Source organism: Seriola aureovittata, chromosome 6 (genome assembly GCF_021018895.1).
Source record: "Seriola aureovittata isolate HTS-2021-v1 ecotype China chromosome 6, ASM2101889v1, whole genome shotgun sequence".
Lineage (NCBI taxonomy): Eukaryota > Metazoa > Chordata > Actinopteri > Carangiformes > Carangidae > Seriola > Seriola aureovittata.
Genome location: NC_079369.1, coordinates 23,159,337 through 23,181,960, shown reverse-complemented (window position 1 = coordinate 23,181,960; position 22,624 = coordinate 23,159,337). Strand labels below are relative to the sequence as shown.

At 38.8% G+C, this 22,624-nt stretch overlaps 1 protein-coding gene across 3 annotated transcripts in view; it reads left to right on the top strand.

The window, feature by feature from the left end:
* fnbp1l (formin binding protein 1-like) overlaps positions 1 to 22,624 on the top strand; it is a 53,823-nt gene that overhangs the window by 24,066 nt on the left and 7,133 nt on the right. Inside the window, exons 2-16 of one of the 3 annotated variants that reach the window (XM_056378245.1) lie at positions 3,711 to 3,826; positions 5,558 to 5,608; positions 6,613 to 6,760; positions 8,372 to 8,434; positions 9,561 to 9,665; positions 10,349 to 10,477; positions 11,550 to 11,696; positions 11,885 to 12,106; positions 14,233 to 14,403; positions 17,323 to 17,432; positions 17,799 to 17,931; positions 18,195 to 18,289; positions 19,079 to 19,254; positions 19,893 to 19,930; positions 20,680 to 22,613. In XM_056378245.1, coding sequence (XP_056234220.1) covers positions 3,711 to 3,826; positions 5,558 to 5,608; positions 6,613 to 6,760; positions 8,372 to 8,434; positions 9,561 to 9,665; positions 10,349 to 10,477; positions 11,550 to 11,696; positions 11,885 to 12,106; positions 14,233 to 14,403; positions 17,323 to 17,432; positions 17,799 to 17,931; positions 18,195 to 18,289; positions 19,079 to 19,254; positions 19,893 to 19,930; positions 20,680 to 20,820 — 1,845 coding nt within the window. In that variant the 3' untranslated portion in view covers positions 20,821 to 22,613. Of the gene's footprint in view, positions 1 to 3,710; positions 3,827 to 5,557; positions 5,609 to 6,612; positions 6,761 to 8,371; positions 8,435 to 9,560; positions 9,666 to 10,348; positions 10,478 to 11,549; positions 11,697 to 11,884; positions 12,107 to 14,232; positions 14,404 to 17,322; positions 17,433 to 17,798; positions 17,932 to 18,194; positions 18,290 to 19,078; positions 19,255 to 19,892; positions 19,931 to 20,679; positions 22,614 to 22,624 lie in introns of those variants that run through there. The other 2 variants (XM_056378244.1, XM_056378243.1) reach the window with 2 other exon arrangements.

Genomic DNA, 22,624 nt, shown 5'->3' with positions numbered 1-22,624 from the left:
CATTAGGAAGCTCTTAATTCTGCCAGTCCATGTTTCACCCCGTCACAGTTTAGTTTTAACATGCTGGACTCCCTTTGTTTGTCTCAGTGGTTGCACTTAGTCAGCATATGTCTTTAACTGAAGGCTGTTCTTGGACTGCAGGCGCTGTCTTGTTTTCCATTTTTGAATCACTTTCCTCTCCCACATCACAATGGAAATATGACCCGGAGTCATGGGCTTCAGTGATTCACTTAGTGTGGGCTTCAAGGACAGTGGTTGCATAAATTAAATAGCAAAAAGACTATGACTTAATGAGTGAATGCAAACAGGGTTATTGATAATTTTCAGAGACATTTTTCAGCCCTTAGTTTTAGTTTCACAGAAATTTAAATTTTGCACTAAACGGCTACATTTCTGAAACACATAATCAAATATTCAACAATATAAATATAAAAATCATAGGAGAATTATATACAAAAGCAGTGGCATCATGACCAAAATAAAAGTCGTAGATAAATCTTGTGTCCTTCTCTTTCTATACATGATATTTTTGTCAGTGGAGGTTCAGCATCTTGCTTAAATGCTTACAGGCACAGGTGACCAAACCCTGGTCCTCAGTAATAGACATTACTAAAAAAAAAAAAAAAAAAACACATTTTTTGCCAGTATTGCTAATCTACTCACCCCTACTAACAAGTAGTCTCTATACTCACCCTCCACTTACACAATAAGGTGCCTAGAGTTTAAAAGCACCATGCTGCTCAGCAGTGCTGTTTAAAAGCCTCCCTGCTGTCTTTGTGTTTGAAGAAAATGATAACTGAACGAACAAGGAGGTCAGCTGTCTCACGCTGTCTCGTATTTCCCATAGTGACCCTTATTTGCTCCGGTCCAGGCCTTGGTTTGTGTTGACACAGGCACAGAAAGGCAGAGAGAAGCACACAGAGTGGTAGCTAGGGCACAACACTTGATGGATATCATGATTTCAGCGCCCACAGTTAAAAAGAATAGGACATTGGCTCGTGTCCACCTTTTAGATTATCCTGTGTGAAACTGAGAACAGTCAACATACAGGCACTAATGAACCACACGTGTGTCACAGTGCAGACATGGCTTGAGATCCATTTGTGTTTTTCATATATGAAAGCCAAAAAATTCCATGTATTATTTTTGTGTATTGCGGCTTGTTTTCAGCAACTTTATATCAATTCGTGATTATTTCTGAAAGTGGTGCTGTTTCTTGGTTGGCCTGAAGATCAGCATGAGAGAGAGATGGAGAATTCAGGGTTAAGAAGAAAATGAGCGCCTTGTGCCCCTCCCATATTACTACCACTGTGGTGTCCTCAAACAAAACATTTAAATGACCAGCAACCGCTGCAGCGGGCGACAGATAAGACTGTTTGTCCTGGGCAGGTTCAAGGTGTGAATGTGGCCGAGTGTGAATCAGAGCACTGCTGAAAACGAACAAATGACAATTGCATACACTCAGACTTTGGGACTTTTTGCATTTTACCCCGTTCACAACTAATTTGTAAGCAAAGTCACAGCAAGTGATTTTACAAAGCATTTAGGTTTCAGTTGACATCATCTAAAATGCCTTAAGAAATAAACATAGTGAAAAGCATATTGCGAAATTGGTCATTTTTTGCTTTAGAAATTCTGCTCAGCAACAAAATGTCAGATGGTGTGTCCTTGAATTAACCAATATGGAGGTTAAAGTCCCTGCCAGCAACTGCATTAACCACACTGTGATAAGATAAGTTTGACCAAAAATGAAAGATGGTTATTTCAGTCAAAGTGCACGTCTCTGCCTGACTGAATTTTCATTTCATCCAGTAATCTGGGAAAATGGTTCACAATAATTGAAGTTAGTAGGATAAAACATTAAGAAATACACTTTAGAAATGCACATGGCTTTGTATGTTAGCATTTACATTGAGGCAGAGGATGTATTTTTACATAAAATGTGCTCACTGACGCTTAGAGGAATGAATGAATGAAGTGATAAATTCATCATTTTGACCCTTTACCCTAAACTACATCGAATTCTGCCTGGAGCACACACAGAACATGGTAGGAAGAGGGTGGAGTATGTTTGTTGTCAGTACAAATGGACATCTGACAACAAATATAATCCCTTGTGTGTGTGTGTGTTCAGGGAGCTATAAATGATCGTGTTCTTCCAGTTGAGCAGAGCCATTGTTGCCAGTCTAACCTGACGCAAACAATCTGACACCAAGAACGCAGAGATGTGTTGTTGTCATAAAGAATAAGTGATTCACTTAATCGCCATGTCACGATGCTGTTGCCAAATTAGAATGATTTTAAAAGTAGAAATAAAAATTACTTGAAATTAAACCACAACATCACTTGAGCCCCATGGAAACGGCATTAACATTACACGGGGAGGTGGGGAATAAAAGGTTCTCTATGCTCCTGTGTAATTTAATTCATCATCGCGGACAGGATTTTAACCAGGAAATTACAGGATATGCTCTGTAATAGATGTGGACATTCAGCAGGACAAATCCAAAAGAGAAAGATAAAAGTCTCCCCAAGGGGACACGAGAGTTGATAGGGAAGTGTGGAGGGAGAGATGTCAGGCAAAGATACTGTAGGATGACTCAAAGATACTTGCTGCAGAACTTGCTTAAGAATTATCTAATTTTTAAGTTTACTTCAGTCTCAAAGTAATCCAGTGATCTTTGTCTGCACATCCATGGGCATATTGCAAACAGGAACTGCTAATAGCTAACTCGGCATACTTTTGATGGTGGCAATTCATCAAAATGTGAACAAATAAAGGCTAAAAACTGGGGCTCACATGAGAGTACCAATACCTACCAGTAGCTAACATTACAACAGGACATTTGATGATTTCTTGCTCTCCCGATTGCTTTAAAAAAATGCCCTCTTATTGGTTCTCAAATAGGTTTACATGTTTCCATCCGTCAGTTTAGGAAAAGACAATACAAATTTCATACTGATCTGATAAAAAAAATAAATAAATAGGACAAGCTGCTCTTCACATGGGGAAAAAAACTCCTGATCAAAATGCCAATGATCTTGAAGTCTGAAGGGATGACGGAGGAATAAGAGAGGGGAGGAGAGGAAAACAAATTTTTATTTTCAGTTTTTCCATGGCTTTTTCCCCATCTTTTAGCATTTACATGTAATTTATGGAGATCATGAACTGTATCGGGGAAACTCATTTTCCATCTTGGCGCTGTTTTGTCGTCATATTTATCTTGCTGTAATTTTGGCCGCTTTGTAATGTAAGTAATGCATGAGGTAAATGTGATGCTGCAGTTTGATTTATGCATGTGTGGGTTTAAAAATGGTATGATGTACGAGACATACGGCATGTGTGACAGGAAACACTTTTACTGCTGAGTCACTGGCAGGAGGACATGTGTGTTTTATTTGTGTGAATGAGTGCAGAGTTATATTCAGGCAGACAGACAGCTGAGTCATGTAACCTTGAATTTTAATTAAGTTTTCCATCCAGCTGTCAAATGTACCTCCATTTTACTTTTTACTCATTCATCTTAACTATCTGCTAAATCCCTTGTTGTTTTGAATCTGAAAAATGTGTTTCTGTGATGTTTTTTTGTTGTTGTTGTTCTGCCAATTCAAAAGTATTTATATGAATTACAACTATCTTTTTCTCTCTTTTGTCTTTCCTCCCCTCCTCTCTTCCTCTGCCCTTCACATTTTTTTCTTCCCCTCTTCAGGACCAGTTTGAGAATCTGGACAAACACACTCAGTGGGGGATCGATTTTCTGGAGCGCTACGTGAAGTTTGTCAAGGAGAGACTGGACATCGAGCAAAACTACGCCAAGCAGCTACGGTACATGCACACATACACACAAAACGGCAACAAATACACCTCGGCAGGTATACTAACATTCAATGGAAGGTCCTTTGATACAAGGGTGAAATTGACATTATCTTGCATGACACAGCTGCATAGTAGACATTATTGAATTGTGCTGCATCGTGCTTTATTTAAATGATGGCCAGGACAGACCACGTATGTTGGGATCTGACTACACCAATATTTGTGTCTTTTGAGATGTGTCAGATCAGGCAGTCATTGTCACAAATAAAGATAAAGAGACACATTAAACCTGCTGACCAATCATAACTTTACTGTGTTCTTTGACTTGTGTGACATTGTGTGATTGGGACAGACTTTAATGTTCCTCATGACAGCACCAACGGCAAATATTAACATATGTAAACAAGGTTTTATGAATGGAAGTGAACCTCATACCATTCAGTGACACACAGCGAAGGAGGACTCTTTCCCACTTGCCAGAAAAGAAGAGTGTGTCAATACATAACATACGAGTACATGTGTGTGTAAAGGGGGACGTCTCACCTACAGGTCTGATTAATTTGGTATAATCTGTGATTGACAAAATGGTTACAGGCTTGCTCAAATGAACACAAAAAAACAAAAAAAAACACAGTTTCTTATGCATGCAAGAAGGCTTTGTGCTGTTATCAGTCAACGTCACAAGATCTTAATAGAATCAGTCAAAAAAGGGGAGACAAGGCAAAAAAGAAATCGGACATGCTAGTCTTGGTGTAACCAAAGCTGCATTTGGGATGTTGTGAAACATTGATTGCCTTCCATGACACAATACAAGTTACAAAACAAGCCCAGTGCTCATTTTTGTTCCAAGTTGGGTCATTATTAGGCTGGTATCTAAATGGTGTTCTATCAACAAGTTACTCATGGAATTAACGTTAACTAGCAATAGTTGATAAGACCTGCTGGCGATAAGGGTATTTCAGCCACTACCAATGTTTAAAAAAAAAAAAAAAAAAAAAAGAAGAAGCTCAGCTTGGCCTCAATACCGATCCTCAGGATTTGCTTGGAATATCCTACGAAAATGTTGAAATAAAGGCAAAGTGTCTAGTAATGTATTTGTTTATTGTTAGTTGCAATGCTTGTTGAAAGTACTCAACAAGCACAAATCTAGAAATCATTACAAACCAATAGAGTCCCAGTGGTGACTGATGTGTGATATCAAAGAGGGGAAATCCCTTCAGAATACACACACAGACACACACACACACACACACACACACACACACACACACAAAGCTGCAGGTCTGAAGAATGATCAAAGATACAACGCTGTGTCTTTGTGTTGCAGTGTGCATGTTTTTATGTTATATGTGGGTCAGACCATAAATCAGGCCGAAGGGCTCCTGCTTTTGTCATTTATAACAAGAGAGCTCACACTCACAGACACACACACACACACACACACACACACACACGCACATTTTCACACACGTACATTCCTCTGCTCTCTAGTTAAATCATTAACTTCGCTGCAGTCGGTATCGTCAGGGCCTGAGGGAATAGACAGGCATAGGCTTTGATGTTTAAATCTTTGATTTATCTTTAATAATATACTGAGATTTTCTCTCTTTCTGTGTGGGTGTATGGGTGTGTGCGCCTGTCTGACTGCCTTCCTCTTCTGTCTGTTCACCTGTCTCTACCATGCTTACAATATCAAACAGTATTTTTAACCTCTACGTCTGCTTCTCTCTTTCGCATCAGGAACCTGGTAAAGAAATACTGTCCAAAACGCTCCAAGGATGAGGAGCCGAGGTGAGTGGAGTCAGTGGATTTGTTCTATTTCTCCTGAGTCATTCTGCTTTTCTTTACTTCTCCGACTTTTGCAGACTGTAAAGGCAGAAAAGGCTTGCTAGACACAGTTTTTTCCGTCTAGAGCTGGAAATAATGGTTGACACTGGGGTTTTTTGATGTGGTTTCACAAATTCTGTCTGTCTGCAAATTTACCAATTTAAGAGTTTAATTGGTCTTATGACAAAAGGGCACTGAGGAAGTGTTTTAGGCAACTCAGGAAACACTTTATTTTAATAGCACATTTCAGACACCACAATAACTCCAGGCCCTTTGCTTTAACTAATATTTTATACAACAGGACAGCAGACATATAAATAAAGTAAGACCAAATATCTAATGTGGCAGGTCCACTCTCCTGCCATTAACCTCACTGACACAGATGTGTCATGGTGATATTGACACCCACTTTTTGACTGAACAAAAAAAGTACACTATTATAGTGAAGCGCTCGGTATAAAAGCTTCACTTCAGTTATTCTTTATCTGCATCATCTGCAAAATACTTAAGTTCAAATGCCTTTTTAACTTGATATGATACAGTTCTCCTGCAAAACCGCTGAAAATGTTGAAATGAAAACAGTGTGACTGATTGTTTGTTTTTAGAGAGGAGTTGGCAGCTTGGAAAAATAATAGTTTCATTGTGTCATCATAGAAATAAGAAACCATAATGTTTTTAGCAATGTAGAAACATCTTTTTTGGGATTGCTAAACTTTTTAAACAAATGACAAATTTTTTTGGAGAAACATAAAATGGAAGAGTTGCACTTTATTCAGTCAGTCATATTTTAAAAAAAATATCACATTATAGACCACACATAGTTTGTTCAGAAATTACACTCTAGATATTTGTTTGTCATTCAGCCTCTCGTCTCTTTTGGTCTCTTGAAAAGAAGATCTGGCGGCAGACCAGAGAGGAAGCATAATGTGTGCAGTGTTAAACACTTTTCATCTGTGTCTGTTTTGCAGGTTCACATCATGTCTGTCGTTCTACTCCATACTGAATGAACTCAATGACTATGCTGGTCAGAGGGAGGTGGTGGCGGAGGACATGGCTCACAAGGTGTATGGAGAGCTGATGAGGTACAGCCAAGACCTCAAAGCTGAGAGGAAGCATGTGAGTACAGCGGACTCTCTGCATGTTATTGAATAAAAAGTTTTATTTTCATTGTTTTCAGTGTATCTATTGGTAATTAATACCACGTTCCCCAGAAAACCTGTTGCTTCCTGTCATAAAACGGATGTAGCTGTCTTCCCTCTGTATCCTCTGTGCCTAATATGCATTTATTTTCTGTTTGTCTTCACTTGAGGATGAATATGTTGGATGTGATGTTAACCATCTGTCTTTTACTTCATCCACCATCTGCTGGTGCTATAAACTGAAAATCTGAGATCCACATGCTTTGGAAGAAAAAGCGCCTTCCTATTGTTTAATTCTAAAAAACATCAAATATCCAATTAAATTTCACTCGATAAAAGGCACAAAATATGTGCTGTTGTTCCCAGTTATGGTCTTTTTGTTTATGTTTGTTATACTGATGTCTTTAAATTATACTAGTAGTATCATTTTTTAAATTTATTTATTTATTAATCACAAAAGACTTCATATACAACATTTTGGAAAATATAAGAGTTCCACAGGCAACCATCTAGATGCAGATGCTAAAATTAAAGGTTGCTGGTTTGATGCCTGGCAGTGATGGGTGGTGTGCTATTCAGAGGGGCGCTGAGCCTTGCTTGTTAAGGCATGAAGAAACAAATCCCATTTAATAGTTGTATTATAACGTCATCTCAGTGTCAGTGTCTCAAATCTCTGTGTAAAAAAAATAAAATAAAAGCAATCATCCAAAAAAAAAAAAAAAAATCCAAAATTGGCAAATTCCTGCATGCCACAAATATTAGATCACAGAGGGAAGGTACTCCTCTCCCTCAACCCCGGCAACAAAATTAAAAAAGAATAATTATTTTTTAGGCAAAAAAAAAATTTCTTGACCGTGTAGATAGGAGTTTGTCATTTTACAGGAGCTTTTAACCACATCACATGGTCTTTATGAGCAGATGGTGTTCGCTCAGTTGTCATGGAGATGAACTCTTTACATGCGAGGTCAGTAGCTGTTATGATTTCATTAAATCCATAGCACTTCCCCTCAGTGTTGGTGTAAAGGTTTGGTATAAAACCACATTCTTGACCCAGTCATGGTCTACTTACCAGCCTTTTCCTGACGTTTAACCACGTCACATGGTCGTCATCAGCTCATAACAACAGATCCATCTCCATGACAACAGAGCAAACTCCATCCACTGATTTAAAACCTTTGGAGGGACCTTGAGCTTAGATTGTTTGGTCAAATTATGTATATTTTTTCAAACATTTGTTATGAAATGTGTCGTCTTTTAACTACTTGCTAAATGCAGACCTTTCTCTTTGGCTGGCTTCTGTAATAAGTAGCTGGTTTGCAGTGTAATTCAATCTCAGTTTGTTATTTTACTGCTTTAGTCACTTGACTCTTGTAAATCTGTGGCTGTGGCCTCAGCATTTTTCCTTCCATTGAATTGTTATTGTGTATGTGGCACAAATTGTTTCAGTCCTATCATTTGTGTATATGCATATGAATGTTTTTTTATATATATATTTACATGTATTTTCCTGTGTTTCTGTGTAAATGTCTCTCGTTTCTATGTGTATCTTTGTGTGTGTTTGTGTTTGTGTGGGTGTGGAAATGAGCAGCATCTACAGGAGGGCAGGAAGGCCCAGCAGTATTTGGATCATTGCTGGAAACAGATGGACAATGTAAGTGAGGAGGGAGGGAGGGAAAAGGAGGAGGGTTGGAGGGGAAAGTGAAAAGTGTTTAGTGGAAATATTCTCTGTAAGGGACAGGCAGCTGCACTCATTTCATACTTGTTTGCACGAGGAATGCAAGAAATGCTAACAAAGGTAACTGCAGGACAAATGGGGATCCACTTCTCGCCCCAATTCCACACATACCATTATTTAGCGAAGACACAAATATGGCATTTCTTGTACGTGTATTTGTGTTTTTATATTAGAAATGAGTGTTATAGGCTCTGTCCAAATTAATGTAAAATGTGAAGTTAAAACGTTTGTTTCTGACTGTGAAAAGACAGCAGTGTCCTTTTCTTCTCCCTGGCAATCTTCCCGGTCTACAGGGACCAAGGACAGGGGCCAGGACCAGGAAACACACACACACACACACACACACACACACACACACACACACACACACACACACAGACCCCAGTGTAGGCCAGCTCCTCCCAAGTCAAAGCAAGGCCCATGTGCCACATTTGGCCCATGACAACCTTCTTTTTGGCTCCCAAATGGCTCCAGAGAGAGATTCCATTTGTTCACTTCTGAGGTCATTTAATTGCGTTTGCTGAGTTATTTTATAACAATCTGCTCATTACAAGACCTCTAATTAACCACCACAGTTCCATAAGAGGTAAAAAGCAAATTGCTGTTTGTTAAATTTATACATAATACATGTCCGGTCACATTTTCTGGCCTGTAGCCCATTAGTTGAGTTGCTTTACTGCGGCACATCTGATTGAGAGTGTTTCAGTGTGTGGTCTGCATGACTTTAATAGTGACTACCTAGTGACTGGACTGTAATGTCTCAGCTATTCACTGTGTTTCCTTCACTACTAATGTAACCCAGATGGGCTGGCAGGAAGTAAACTATCTCTCTCTCTCTCTGATTCATCTCCCTCTTTGGCTCTTTTACCTCCCATTCACATATTTTTTTAGTTTTATTCTCTCAGAACTCTTTGAGTATGACAAAATAAAGAGATGATACATTGCGATGAAGAGGTTATTCTGTATAATCTTTATCTTTCTTTATTCTTTTAACATTGTAACTTCCTTCCTTCCTTTTTGTTTATTTATTTATTCTTTTTAGAGTAAAAGGAAGTTTGAGAGAGAGTGTAAGGAAGCAGAGAAATCCCAGGTGACCTACGACCGGTTAGATAATGACATCAATGCCACCAAATCAGAAGTGGAGAAGGTAGGAAGCGCCCACCTGCAACACAGCTGCTCTAAATGTGGTGTTCATCTCTAAGTCTGTGTGATAAATTGTCCTCAGCTTCTCTCTTTTTTTTCTTTTTTCTTTTTTTTTTTAATGATCATTAAAAATATTGTGTGTTATTGCATGTTGACTCAGTGTGCAGTATGAGCCATAGCTACATTTTTTGACATTGAAAGTTTTATAATTCACTAACAAAATAATTACAGTACCTTCGTCTCACTATCCTCATACCTAGTATTTTGGTTTACTTAAAGTTAGTAGTGTGTAATTGGTGCCTATGAAATTACACTGTTGCTCTTCTGTTTCCCACACACTTACTATATAATTAGACCTGGTGAATAAAGTTAAATGTTGAGGGAAAATAAACAGTAAAGTCACAAAATCCAGCCCAGTAAGCCTTGTTTTTAGATGTGCATATAACAATTTTTTAGCAAACACATTTTTAACTGAATAACTGTGGAGCTATGGAAATAAGAGGAAGTGTATTAGAGATGTTTACCCCCAATGCTCATATTCATACAGGTTGTTCAATACATCCTGTAATCTCTCTAACGGCTACCATGTAAAATGTTCTTAATTTTTTACAGACTTTGTTGTGTGGTCAGAGTAGACAGAGATGTAGTTGTTGTGAATCTAATGTTTGTACTGATCTAATTGTTCAGGCCAAAGCCCAGTTCTACCTGCGGACTCACATGGCTGATGAGAGTAAGAACGAGTATGCTGCTCAGCTCCAGAACTTCAACGCAGAGCAGTGGAAACATTTCAACAACGCCATACCACACATCTTCAAGGTAGACCAAACATGGTAGTCTGTAGCCTCACATTAATGCTTCACATAAGTTTACTTTGTATTACAGTCTTAACTCAGGTTATCTGCAGGTTTTGAAAAATTTGAAAAGCAAAAAAGCGATAAATATTTTTTGTAGCCTGCCAGTAGACAGTAATGTTACTTATAGAATAGTTGTTTAATCTGATTTTCCCCAGTTCTGTTGTTGCAGACCTCTGACCTTTTTATATGAAATTCATATATGTACCTTAAATAAATCCCTTTGTTTTTTTTTGTTTTTTAAATAGGTTAATCTTTCCTTCCGTTGTTCAATTTTCTGCTGCTTATCCCGGCCCAGGTTGCATTTGACTATTAATTATGATATTGTTAAGAATTATTGTTATATACAGTTTTGGAACAAAAAATGAACAGAAAATGTGATATACATATCAAGAAATGAATATACTAAATTTTCGCTGCTGGTTTTCACTGATGTCTGTGGTGGGTATGATTGTGGAACAGGTATTAAATTGAATTCTACATAGTAACAGTCTTGAAAAGTCTGTAGTTGTTCAGTTTGGTTAAAGAGGTTTTTTTTTTTTATTCAATTATTTCTGGCTTATAATGAAATTTTTGCAAATAACAATTGAATTCAATGAACAAAACTGAGTAAATGATCAACAATATGTGATGCCATTCTTTTTCTTACACAACAGGAATAATAATAATAAAAATACTACTTATTAAATAGGCTTTGAATTTTTGCTCAGAAGCTAAAAAATAAAAGTGATGGTTTGTTTCTTTTGATACATGTTGTCTCAGATATCTAAACAGCGCCAGTAGCACTAAAGCTTTTATAATAATTAACTTCACACCAACAGACTGGTGGTTATGTATTTTGGCATTGCTCAATTAAACCAGTATCATGTTTAGAGAAAGTGTAGCATCCTGTGTAAATGTTAAACGTAGTGGCATCAGAGATGTGGCATCAGCACTCTCCAGGGAAGGGATCTGATCACTCTGACAAGTGGTTTAACCACCTAGAGGCGTGTAAAAGTGTCTGTTGTTTAATCCATTTCCTCTGCTGTCTGTTTCAGAATCTGCAGGACATGGACGAGCGTCGGACGGTGAAGCTCGGCGAGACGTACCGGAGCTTTGCTGAGGCGGAGCGCAGAGTCATTCCCATCATCTCCAAATGTCTAGAAGGAATGGTTTCTGCCGCCAAAGCTGTCGACGAGCGAAGGGTATGTGGCAGAGTCGGGGAAGGAGTGAAGGAGAAAGAAAAATGTTCTGATGAAATAAGCTGATACTAAACCCAGGGGAGGGATGGAGAGAAGGAAGAGAAGACAGTTGGGTGTTGATAGGACAACCTTTTTTCATTTTTCTTTTTTATCTCCCACCCCTCATTCGGCCCTCTGTCCCTTCTTCCCAGGACTCATCCATTGTCGTGGAATCATTTAAGTCCGGCTTTGATCCTCCGGGCGACTTCCCCTTCGAGGACTTCAGTCAGAACCTGAGCAGAACGGGCTCAGACGGGACCATCAGCAACACACCCAAAGGAGACAGAGATGGGGCCCCGGCACCACGGTCCGACCCAAAACACCCTATGGGCAGAACCAAGAACAAGCTTTGGCTGTTTGGGAAGAAACCAAAGGTACAAAGAGTTAATGATGCTCGTTGTAGTTTCAAATCAATGTTGCATGTTCATCTAATGCAGCAACATTCATTATGCATAAAGTGTAGTATATTTATATTTAAACATAGTATATATTACTTCTCTTAATGACAAAATACTGTCAAAAATGTGATTAGAATTGTGATGTAATCAGTTGTCAGTGTGAATCAACTTATTACATGAGTTTTCTCAAATCAAATATTGATTTCCTTCAAAAAACTGACAACTGTTTATTTAAAAAAAAAAAAAAAAAAAAAAAACTAAACTCACTTAAACTAGTGAAACAAGTGGGATTTCCTTAACTTTTACATATTTATTTACTTAATTCACCCATATTTTCATACAACCACACTTATAAAAGACCATATGAAGATAACCTATTCATAAACATACATAGACTGCTTGTAATAAGTCATTTGCAGTCATATCTACACATTATTTCATACGCCCTGATGTTGTTTATTAGTATACATAATATGTTCAAAATAAATATGACCTTTTATTCTTTAAACAAGGACTGACATGAACATTAGTTCACTTCCCCAGTAAAAGAAGCTGTTAAAGTTAAAAAAGCACCAGTGTGCACTTCCTCATAGACTTATTATAGTTAGTGCTACAGCTACATTAGGTAATAAATCCCGTCCCTGCAGCTGAGCATCATACAACTTTATCAGTCACATCCTTTTCTTTTCCATCCCTGCCCTCTGCAGTTGATTCTCTCCCACAAGGAAACAACGTTACCAAAGTTTCAAATACTATTAATGTTATTTCCCTCTAGAGTTTCAATTTCTCCACACTCCACCACTGTGTGTTTTATCACCAGGTCTCGAGTTAAAGGTTTTTGTCACCTTTCCATTGCTTGTAATAACACAACACTCTTTCATATCTTTCCTCTGATACACTCTTTGGACCTTGCCCCTCTCCATACAGACCATGTTGGGTAATCATTACCTATCTGCTGTTGGTTTATGTTGGTGGCGTCAGCTGCCTCGCTGTATCAGAAACCCGTGCAATGGTTAGGGTGTGTGTTTGTGTATATGGGATAGTTTAATTGTTTAACACACTGTGACCTACATTTCTAGAGCTGTGGAAGTTGAAATCTCATGATTTTAGACCTTATGTCTTAGTTCTCCGTTACATTAAATATCTATAACAAAATAAGCAATAATAAAAGCAAGAATATCAGCAGGTTTATTAAAAGTTTAACACTCTAAATTTCCTGTATACCTGTGGTATACTGTGGTATAGGCTGATGAAAAGGTTTTTTCGCTATAATTGTGGTTTAAGTGATGTGACCTGAATTAGAGACAAACCAGCTGACTTCCTGTTGGCTCCCTGCGCAGATGAATGGCACAAAATAGTGTGCTAAGAATTTTTCAAATTTTATCAGACCAAATGTATCAACTTCTTTCAGGGCGTCTGTGATGCTCAGAAAAATTTACAAGAGTGACTTTAGTCACTATGCTGCTCCTGGGGGGCTTGGGATCAACAGTAAAACAGCTTGAATGAGTCACTAGGGAAATCATCAAGGTGCTCTCACTTAATGAGGGAAAGTCATACAAGTCTTACAGCCATTTTATATTCAAGCAAGTCATCTGGCAGACATGCAAAAAAAATCTGCCTACGGTATAGAATAATAACAGCTGTCAGGGTGAATGAAATTATTTCCTGAATTCATTCTTGATTTGAGCATCATCACTGATAGCTGTGAAGTGGTCTGTCATGTTGCTATTTTAAATAATGACAACTGTTTCAGAAAGAAACCCTGAAACAAGTGAAACTTGACGGGAAATGAGTAGGATTCTTTACTCTGGTGGCAAAATTATTCATAAAAAAGAGAATATGAGATTAGATTGGTCAAATAGATCATTTATTTGCTGTAAGAAATTAGCAGTTAAAAAAGGAAATGAAATGTAATGAAACTTTCCACGTGTTTTTCTATATTCTTGGCACTTTCACTTGCTATAGGTGACCATGACCGACTTTCTCCCCCAGAGCTAAAAAAACACCATTAAAAGAGAAAAACTTTTCATAACGCAACACAAATCCAAAGTATTTGTCGTCCTGACCTCTGACTTTGTCGTCTCTTCCTCCTCCCCCACCAGTCCCCTTCCTCCTCTCCTCCTCCACCTCCTTCCTCCTCCTCCCGTCCCCGGCCCAGCTCCCACCTATTCCCTCCACCTCGGTTCAGTTCTGACCTTGTGAGCCACTATCTCTCTGAGATAAAGACTACAGTACCCAGAATCCCCCAGAATTTGAGGGTCCTGAGGAGAGGGGTGAGACAGGAAGTAGTATTGCAGTGTGTTTGATTGAGACAGGTTGATGTGATTTTGTTTTTGTTTTGTTTTTTTACTTTTCCTACACAGTGTCTGCAGGTCATGAATTAGTATCTGAATTTCATCTAAGATCAATGCATTAAATGACCATAAATATTATATTTTCAGTATTTCTTTTCTATTTTACACTCAAGTTTTATGTTTTAAAGGTGTAGTTGTTCTTACGAAGCTATTATTCTGGGGACAGGCCAGATTCCTGCTCTCATTGGTCTGATTTGATATATTTTCAAAGTTTTACTTGATGAAACTATGAAACTTGCAGCTACTGTTAAAATGTTTCTCTTGCTCATTCCTTCTTTTTTCTGTTATTGTCTTTCTTGGCTTGTCTCTTTCTCACCTTCTCTCCTATTTCTTTTGTTTTTGTGATTTTTTTTTTTTTTTCTCTCCTTTAATTTATAAGACAGATCTTTGCTCCAATCATAAGATGGAGGATCCTTGGTGATTCATGGTGTGTGTGTGTGTGTGTGAGGGATTTGGAGGGTTTTTTGCATCATGGTTGCTGTGTTGTGTGGGGAAAATGGGCTGAAAATGTGTTACCAACATCAAGTGTATTGCCCTGATGTTGTTCTGAGTTTGCTGTGATGCGTTTGTGTGTGTGTGTGTGTGTGTGTGTGTGTGTGTGTGTGTGTGGTGTGTGTGTGTGTGTGTGTGTGTGTGTGTGTGTGTGTGTGTGTGTGTGTGTGTGTGTGTGTGTGTGGTGTGTGTGTGTGTGTGTGTGTGTGTGTGTGTGTGTGTGTGTGTGTGTGTGTAAGCCGCGGTGGCTCTGCTAACAGTGTGAGTATGCTGTGAAGCAGAGCTTTCTGCTTTCAGACAGTTTGACACAAACTTGTAAATAACACCCGGCCTCAGCGTCAAGCCAACGCTCTAGCTGGCTTCTTCTCCCATCAGTTGTATCAGAAACCATCTGTGATTGGCTGGTTTTCAACCAACTGCTGGTTTGATTACAGTCAGAGGAAACCAGGGAATTTGATGAAATGTGTAGGAAGTCAATTAAAGGTGCCCTGTAGAGATTTCTTGTAAACAAACATGGCATGGATGCACTTGTTTGCATGTTGCTGACATCAACTGTCAATAAGCAGAATAGTATCAACCCAGCAGCAGTGTTATGTGTGCACATGTGTTCTTGCATGATGCAAGAAATGGGATCAAGTTGTAAAAACATTGCTCTAGTAGTCAGAAACTCCACAGGGCACCTTAAATTGGCATTTAAGAGGAACATACAGGGATGCCTTTTTTGCATTAGTTCATGTACAGTTAAGTAACTGTCATTTAGTTAAACATGCACCATTGAACTTATTATTAATATACATAACCTGTTGGAGAATATCCACACTAGCCTCCTGGTGTACAATAAATTACTTTAGATTTTTACCTTTTAGGGTCACACTGAGAACACGTATTGATCTCACTGGTTTTCATACTGACCAACTGACTTGCGGGTCGACTGACAGGCAGGTCTTTGACTGGCTGACTGTTTGACATACTGACAACTAACCAGCATCCCATGTCGTTTGTCTCTTTTTACTGTAATGGCCAATGCATCAGTGGTCAGTAAAGATGGTAAGTGAGTGAGTGTGTGTGTGTAAAGAGTAGTTATGAGAACACCCAGCAGTGTAGGCGCTCGTGCATGTAACGTCACCTTGTAGGACTTCCCATAGCATCCAATATATGAACCCAGTAGTGATAGTTAGCCACTTTTCCACTCACAGGTAGAACAGCTGCCCTGCTTTCTGTCCTATAATATTCACCTAACTACAGTTGTTTTACCCCCACCTATAGAGTTCCCCAGTTTTAGAGCCACAGGTTTGCCCAAGTGTTAAAGCATTGTTTTTGTTTTGTTTTTTTGCTGCAAAATTCAAAGTTTTTAAAGCAACAAGGACAAATAAAAATTGGAAGCTTATGAAATTTTAAAATAATGTTTGGATACCTACTGGACAAACAAGGACAGGCAATATCAAGTCCAAGTTGTGTTTTATTGAAAATGTGTTTATTCCCACATGTCTTGAAATTGGCAAAACAATCTCACGACAACTGCTGTTATGTTAAAATGTTTAGAAAAAATGGGAATTTGAACATCTACAGTACTTTGCAAAAGTCCTAGGCACTAAAAGTAACGTGAGGATGCTGTTAAACATAATGCCATGAGTAGTTTTGGGCTGTGTCAGGCCAGGCCGTACGCTACAGGACTCTTTGTTCTTCTTGTTGCTGAAGATGGCTCTTAATAAGTGTGGCGGTTTGTTTTGGGTCATGCTGCAGAGTCAGGTGTGTGATGGATAAAAATCTAAACAGGTAAAGTGCCTAAAACGTTTGCACAGTACTGTACATTTCCATGACAACAGGGCAAATTTAATCTGCTGAGGACGATCATGTGATATGATTGAAAGTTCCAGAAGAGCCACTGATGGACCTTGTGGTGAGATCAGTGAAGGTGAAGAATTGATGCGTTCAAACATCTCAAGACATGTTAGGGTTGAAAGTCAGTCAGTTTTAATATGACATTTATTTTTGGCCACTGAGAAACTTTGAGTCACTATTCCTTCATTTTAAGATTGAGTACAATAACACTTATTTTCAAATGTCATTCTATGGAAAGTGCATTCACAAATGGAAGCACAAACCAGACAAAACTACAGCATCCAGGCTCTGCAAACCCAATAGAAACAAGTCAAGGGTGTCATTACCGTTTTAACAGATCTCTCCACACCTCAAAGAAACATACAGAAATCTAAATTCCGTCTGTTGTATTTTCCCCGGATCATCCTCTAACATCACTGACTTCATCCTGAGTTGGTTTGAAGGGACACAAAGTGAGTTCAGTCTAAGGAGGAGTTATTGTTGATGACGGTTTCTCCTCACCAGGCCCCATCTTTGGAGGATTTTAGTCACTTACCTCCTGAGCAGAGGAGGAAGCGGCTGCAGCAGAGGATCGACGAACTCAGCAAAGAGCTCCAGAAAGAGATGGATCAGAGGTAGGATGTTTAACAATGATTCCTTACCCAGAGTAACAGGACGTCATTTTGTTTAAATTTTAAATTTTGTTCCTTTGGCCATAACTCATCAGCCTCTAATCACAACACTAACCGCTGGCAGAGATGTCCACCAAGAAAATAAACAGTGTAAAGCTTTGATTCAGCAGAGCTGACTGTCACTGCAGTGAAGAAACAGAACAATCATGAAAAAAACCTGTTTTTAGTCAATACTGTGGCAGGAAAGGCACCATGAAGAAACTGCAGCACAGTGTGGTTATGATTTTCTTCACTTTTGTTGCCTATGAACTGTTTGTTATCATTTGTCCACTCCGTCAACTCCATTGCATGTTTGTGTGTCTCTGTCAGAGATGCCCTGAACAAGATGAAGGATGTGTATGAGAAAAATCCACAGATGGGAGACCCCAGCAGCCTGCAGCCTAAAATATCAGAGACCATCTGTAACATGGAGAAACTGCGCTCGGAAATCCACAAAAATGAGGTAAAGGGGAGCGAGAGGACATTTTTTTTGTTTTTGTTTTTCCCGAGGAGTGTTATTTCAGTTATTTCAGTTCTTGATGTCTTCAGCTTCTTGCTTGTTGTGCTGGTGATAGCACCACCTACTGGTCAAATACGTATGTAAAAAGACATTCACTGTGAATTACAGTGCTGTCAATTAAAATGTATACTTAATACATAATATATATATTATATATATACATGTAATATTAGTAGAAGTCTCATCTCCTTTTTCTCTGTTGACAGACTTGGTTGTCTGAGGTGGAGGGAAAGCAGAGCTCCAGAGGAGACAGAAGACACAGCGCTGACAACCACCATCACACTCCTCAAGGCAGAGAAAGGTAAAAATATTTCCAAACAAACCCTGTTACACACAGACAGTACAGGATACATACTCTGATAGAAAGAAAAAGAGTTGTAACTATATAACATTATGTATCAATGGGGAACCTCTGAGGGAGCTTCAATGATCTCATCACAGAATAATCAACATGATTAAGATATGAAAGGAACATTTTTAGCTTTGACTTAAAATTGATCAGTCGGGGCTCGTCTAGCGTCATCTGGGAGGTTATTCCAGGTTTGTGCTGCATGATAACAAAACGCAGCTTCACCATGTTTTGTTCTGACCCTTGGGACGGTCAGTAGGCCAGCCCCAGATGTCCTAAGGGTCCTAGAAGGTTCATATGTCACGAGCATGTCAGAGATATATTTGGGTGCTGAGCCGCAGAGTTATTTATACACAAGCGGCAAGATTTTGAAATCAGTTCTCTGAGTGACAGATAGCCAGTGTAAGGATTTTAGAACTGGAGTGATGTGGTCACATTTCATAGTTTTTGTAGTATATAATTATTTTTTTAACTACATTCAGTATAACAGTTGTTCAGTAGTTGCATCCACATTCAGTTTACCACAAGTGAAATTATGCAGAAGAATGTGAGCTCATTTTTTATTTTATTTGCGGGTTGAACTAATTCAGAGTCCTTTTGACCTTTCGACGGTGGTTCATCCCATAATATTCCTGCAGACGTTGTTGAGTCTTACATTTGTTATTGTATATAACCGAGGAGCAGCGCCATATTTCAGTCCTGCAAACACAAAGCTCACTGCTGCTGCCTGTTTCCCATCAGTCCTGAGGGAAGTTACACAGACGACACCAGTCAGGAGCATCAAACGCCTCACCACCGCTCCAGTCCTCCGCAGCCCGGACACCCGAACCCCGACCCCCACGAGTTTGACGATGAATTTGATGATGACGACCCGCTGCCTGTCATCGGACACTGCAAAGCGTTGTATTCCTTTGACGGTAAGAACAAACAGCACAGAACGTCAGGGATCTCCCTGTAGCCTCTGCCTTGAAGGACTCAGAGGATCATTTGTGTGTGTAAAAACAAAAATAGCTTTTTAAAGTTACAAGTTATTTTTTGCTGTGACAGAAAATCATCTCATCTTGTCTTCAGCCATAGTTTTTAATGAAAACAGTTGAGCCATGGGAGAATCAGACAAACTGTTGCATTTTGGTTTTCTAGGCTAACTAGCCAGGTGGCTATCTTGGCATAGAAACAAATGTTAATGATAGCATGTTGCTATTTACTATAGCTACTAGCCACCAAGTGTTACCAACTGTGAAACATTAGATGTGTGTTACAACAACATGGTGATTGTTGCCTGTAAATGCAGTGTTTGTTTTGACCAGCTGTTTAGATTAGAGGGTATAAAGACGAATAATTAATTTAATAGCGGGAGTGGTTTGATCCCCAGCTCCAAGTGTCCAAGATAGTCAACCCCAAATTGCTCCATACAATCAGACCAGTTTCTGTAATGGTAGCTCGCTACTTTTGTTGCATAAATGCAGTCTATTAATCAAATATCTGCAGTAAACTGACTGTGTGTGACTGTGCGTGACTGTGTCTTCAATCTCACTGTGGTATGATCGACTTCTAGGTCAGAACGAGGGGACACTGGTGATGGCAGAAGATGAGGTAATGGTCATTTTTAAACTCAACATTTGCAGTTTAAAGTCCCTGTGTATTGGATTTGGATATTTCTAACTTCTAGTGTAATTATTGCAGACAGGAAACAAGATCCTCAACAAATCTAACCAGGCCACACGATTGATTACATAATTACTTAATTTATCAGTGGACTTGTCTAATTATTCTACAAATAAAAACTTACATGCTGTAATCATAAAATTTCTAAATGAATTTGAATGTGTTTTAGCTTTGCTGTTGTTAATAAGTTTTGATATTAAACTGACTGAACTATGTTTAGAACTGATGTAATTTAAGTGATGAAAATTCACACTGTTAATAGTTTTAGATTTTGGGAAGAACACTTGTTCCCTTCCTTTCTGAGAGTTAAGAAGATAAGATTGATACCACCCCGTGTCTGGACAGTAAATATATAACAGTGAGGGTCATAACTACAGTGATACTTGTGGTATTCATCAGGGTCATAATAAAACACAACACAAAGAACATTTAAGTAGCTTTGTTCTTCTGGCCAAGACATAGTCTGGTTCCCCATTCCCAGTCTTTATGCTATGCTAAGCTAAGCTAACCGTCTCCTGGCTCTGTGTATGTGGTTAGCGTACGGATATAACAGTGATATCAATCTTCTCATCTAACCCTCAGTAAGAAAGCTCAAAAATTCTGACTTTTTTGATTTCATTGTCATTTAACAACCAGGCTCATTGAAATAAAAAGAAAAACTCCTCTCTCTCTTGCAGGTGTTGTACATCATCGAGCAGGATAAAGGCGATGGCTGGACGAGGGCGAGGAAGCAGAGCGGCGAGGAGGGCTACGTCCCCACCTCCTACGTAGAAATCACCCTGGAGAAAAACAGCAAAGGTGCCGTCACCTACATCTGAAGCTACACTGTCTTCTGTCCTCTTCCTCCATTCCTCTGTCATTCTCTCCATCTCTGCTTTCTGTTCCTCGACGTAACACCACGAAGGAAAAAGGCGGCGTCTGATCACCTGCATGGACGTTCATCCGTTTCCCTTCTCTGATTTCCCTCCCATCTCTTTATCCGTCAGTCTGTTTTATTAATCATTCGTCCTCATCCTCCTCTCATGTCTGTGGGACTGTTTCGGAGGTGAGTGTCTGGGCACAAAGACAAATAGGAAAAAACCTATTTGATGATGTTTGTGTGACGTTAATATTGTATTTGCGGAATTTCTCTGTTTGTGTGAAAGATGTCTCCACTGCTGTTTTGAGCCCACGTCAAGGCTACACCACATCTTGTCGATCAAAGCGTTTTAAGATTGTTTTATGTAATATATTAGAAACATTTTATTTTTATTCCTTTAATTATTGTCGGTTTCCTTTTTAAAACACCTTGATTTTAAGATCTTTGGATTCATGTGTTGACATAATTTCAAGTGAAAGATATTTTGATTTCATTTGTTTTTATTTGTCTTATTGCAGTGTGTGTGTGTGTGTTTGTGTGTGTGCGCATGTGTGTATACATGCACTTTTTTTTGTGTGTTATCTGTGCCATCACACTAAAGGTGGAATTACACTTACTGAGGTGTGTCTGGTATCTGCCTCAGTGGTTTTGAATGAAACAGTTAAAGGATAAAAATTCCTCAATGCAGTTTTCTCCAAATGTGGAGAGAGAGTTTTCACATTGGACTTGTTACAACTGATTTTAGTCATTTGATATTGTGTGTCCTCTCACAGCACAGCTGAAAATTTTAAGGATACGGCTGGTGTTATTCTGCATTTTCTTGCCTTCAACAAATCTCATGAAAACACCAAAACCAACAATGTGTTTCATGGTTTCTCAGAGCTTTCCTCCCCCACCGCTTGACCCTGAAGACATAAATCTAGCTGGTGACTTTAGTTTTTAGCAAACATAACAAAAACTGTAGTAAATAGTGCTTTTGTTGGGGATTATTTTCAGCTGCAGTCAATACACATTTGATACTTTACTGCAGCAAAGGGCAATGTTTTTGGCTTGTGACCTGTAAATAAACTCCCAGTTTGCTTGTATTGTCTTCCCAACCAGGTTTAGATGAAACTCCTCCCACTCCAGTATGGGCTGGGGTCATTGTGGGTGTGGTTTCATCTAAACTGGGATGGGAAAATGATGGATGTTCTCAGGTTGGAAACCAGTGCTCTAGGGAGTACATACAGCAGCAGGATGAGTTATGTAGGATCAAGTCAAATAAAACTACACTGCCCATAGTAATGAAGAAACATGACGAACAGTGCAACGGTGCAGCTAATTAATGTGTTTTTAAAAACGATAGCAGCACAGGTACACCAGGCTTTAGATAAACAGGTAATACTTGTTGGTAGGATCAGTACATTGTTGGTTATGGTCTTTGCAAGGCATTTGTTAACAATAAAAATAAATAAATAAAAAAAAAAAGAGAATATCATGAGCCTTACCCTTTAACAACAAACATGAGAAATCTCTACTATAAAATCACACCCAGCAGTTGAAAGCCTGGTTTGAAACGGCTGTAAAAATAAGGAAGTGACAACGTCCAGTATGAAAATGGCTTCAGTTCAGTTGATGGAAGAAATTTTACAGGATTATTTTCATAATTCTCACTGACAGATTATGTATTTTATGTTATCATGCAGGCATACCGATAGTTCTTGGTGAATGTTTGAGTCACTGATTAAAAACAGTTCTGATGGTTAGAGTTTCCATTGACTTCC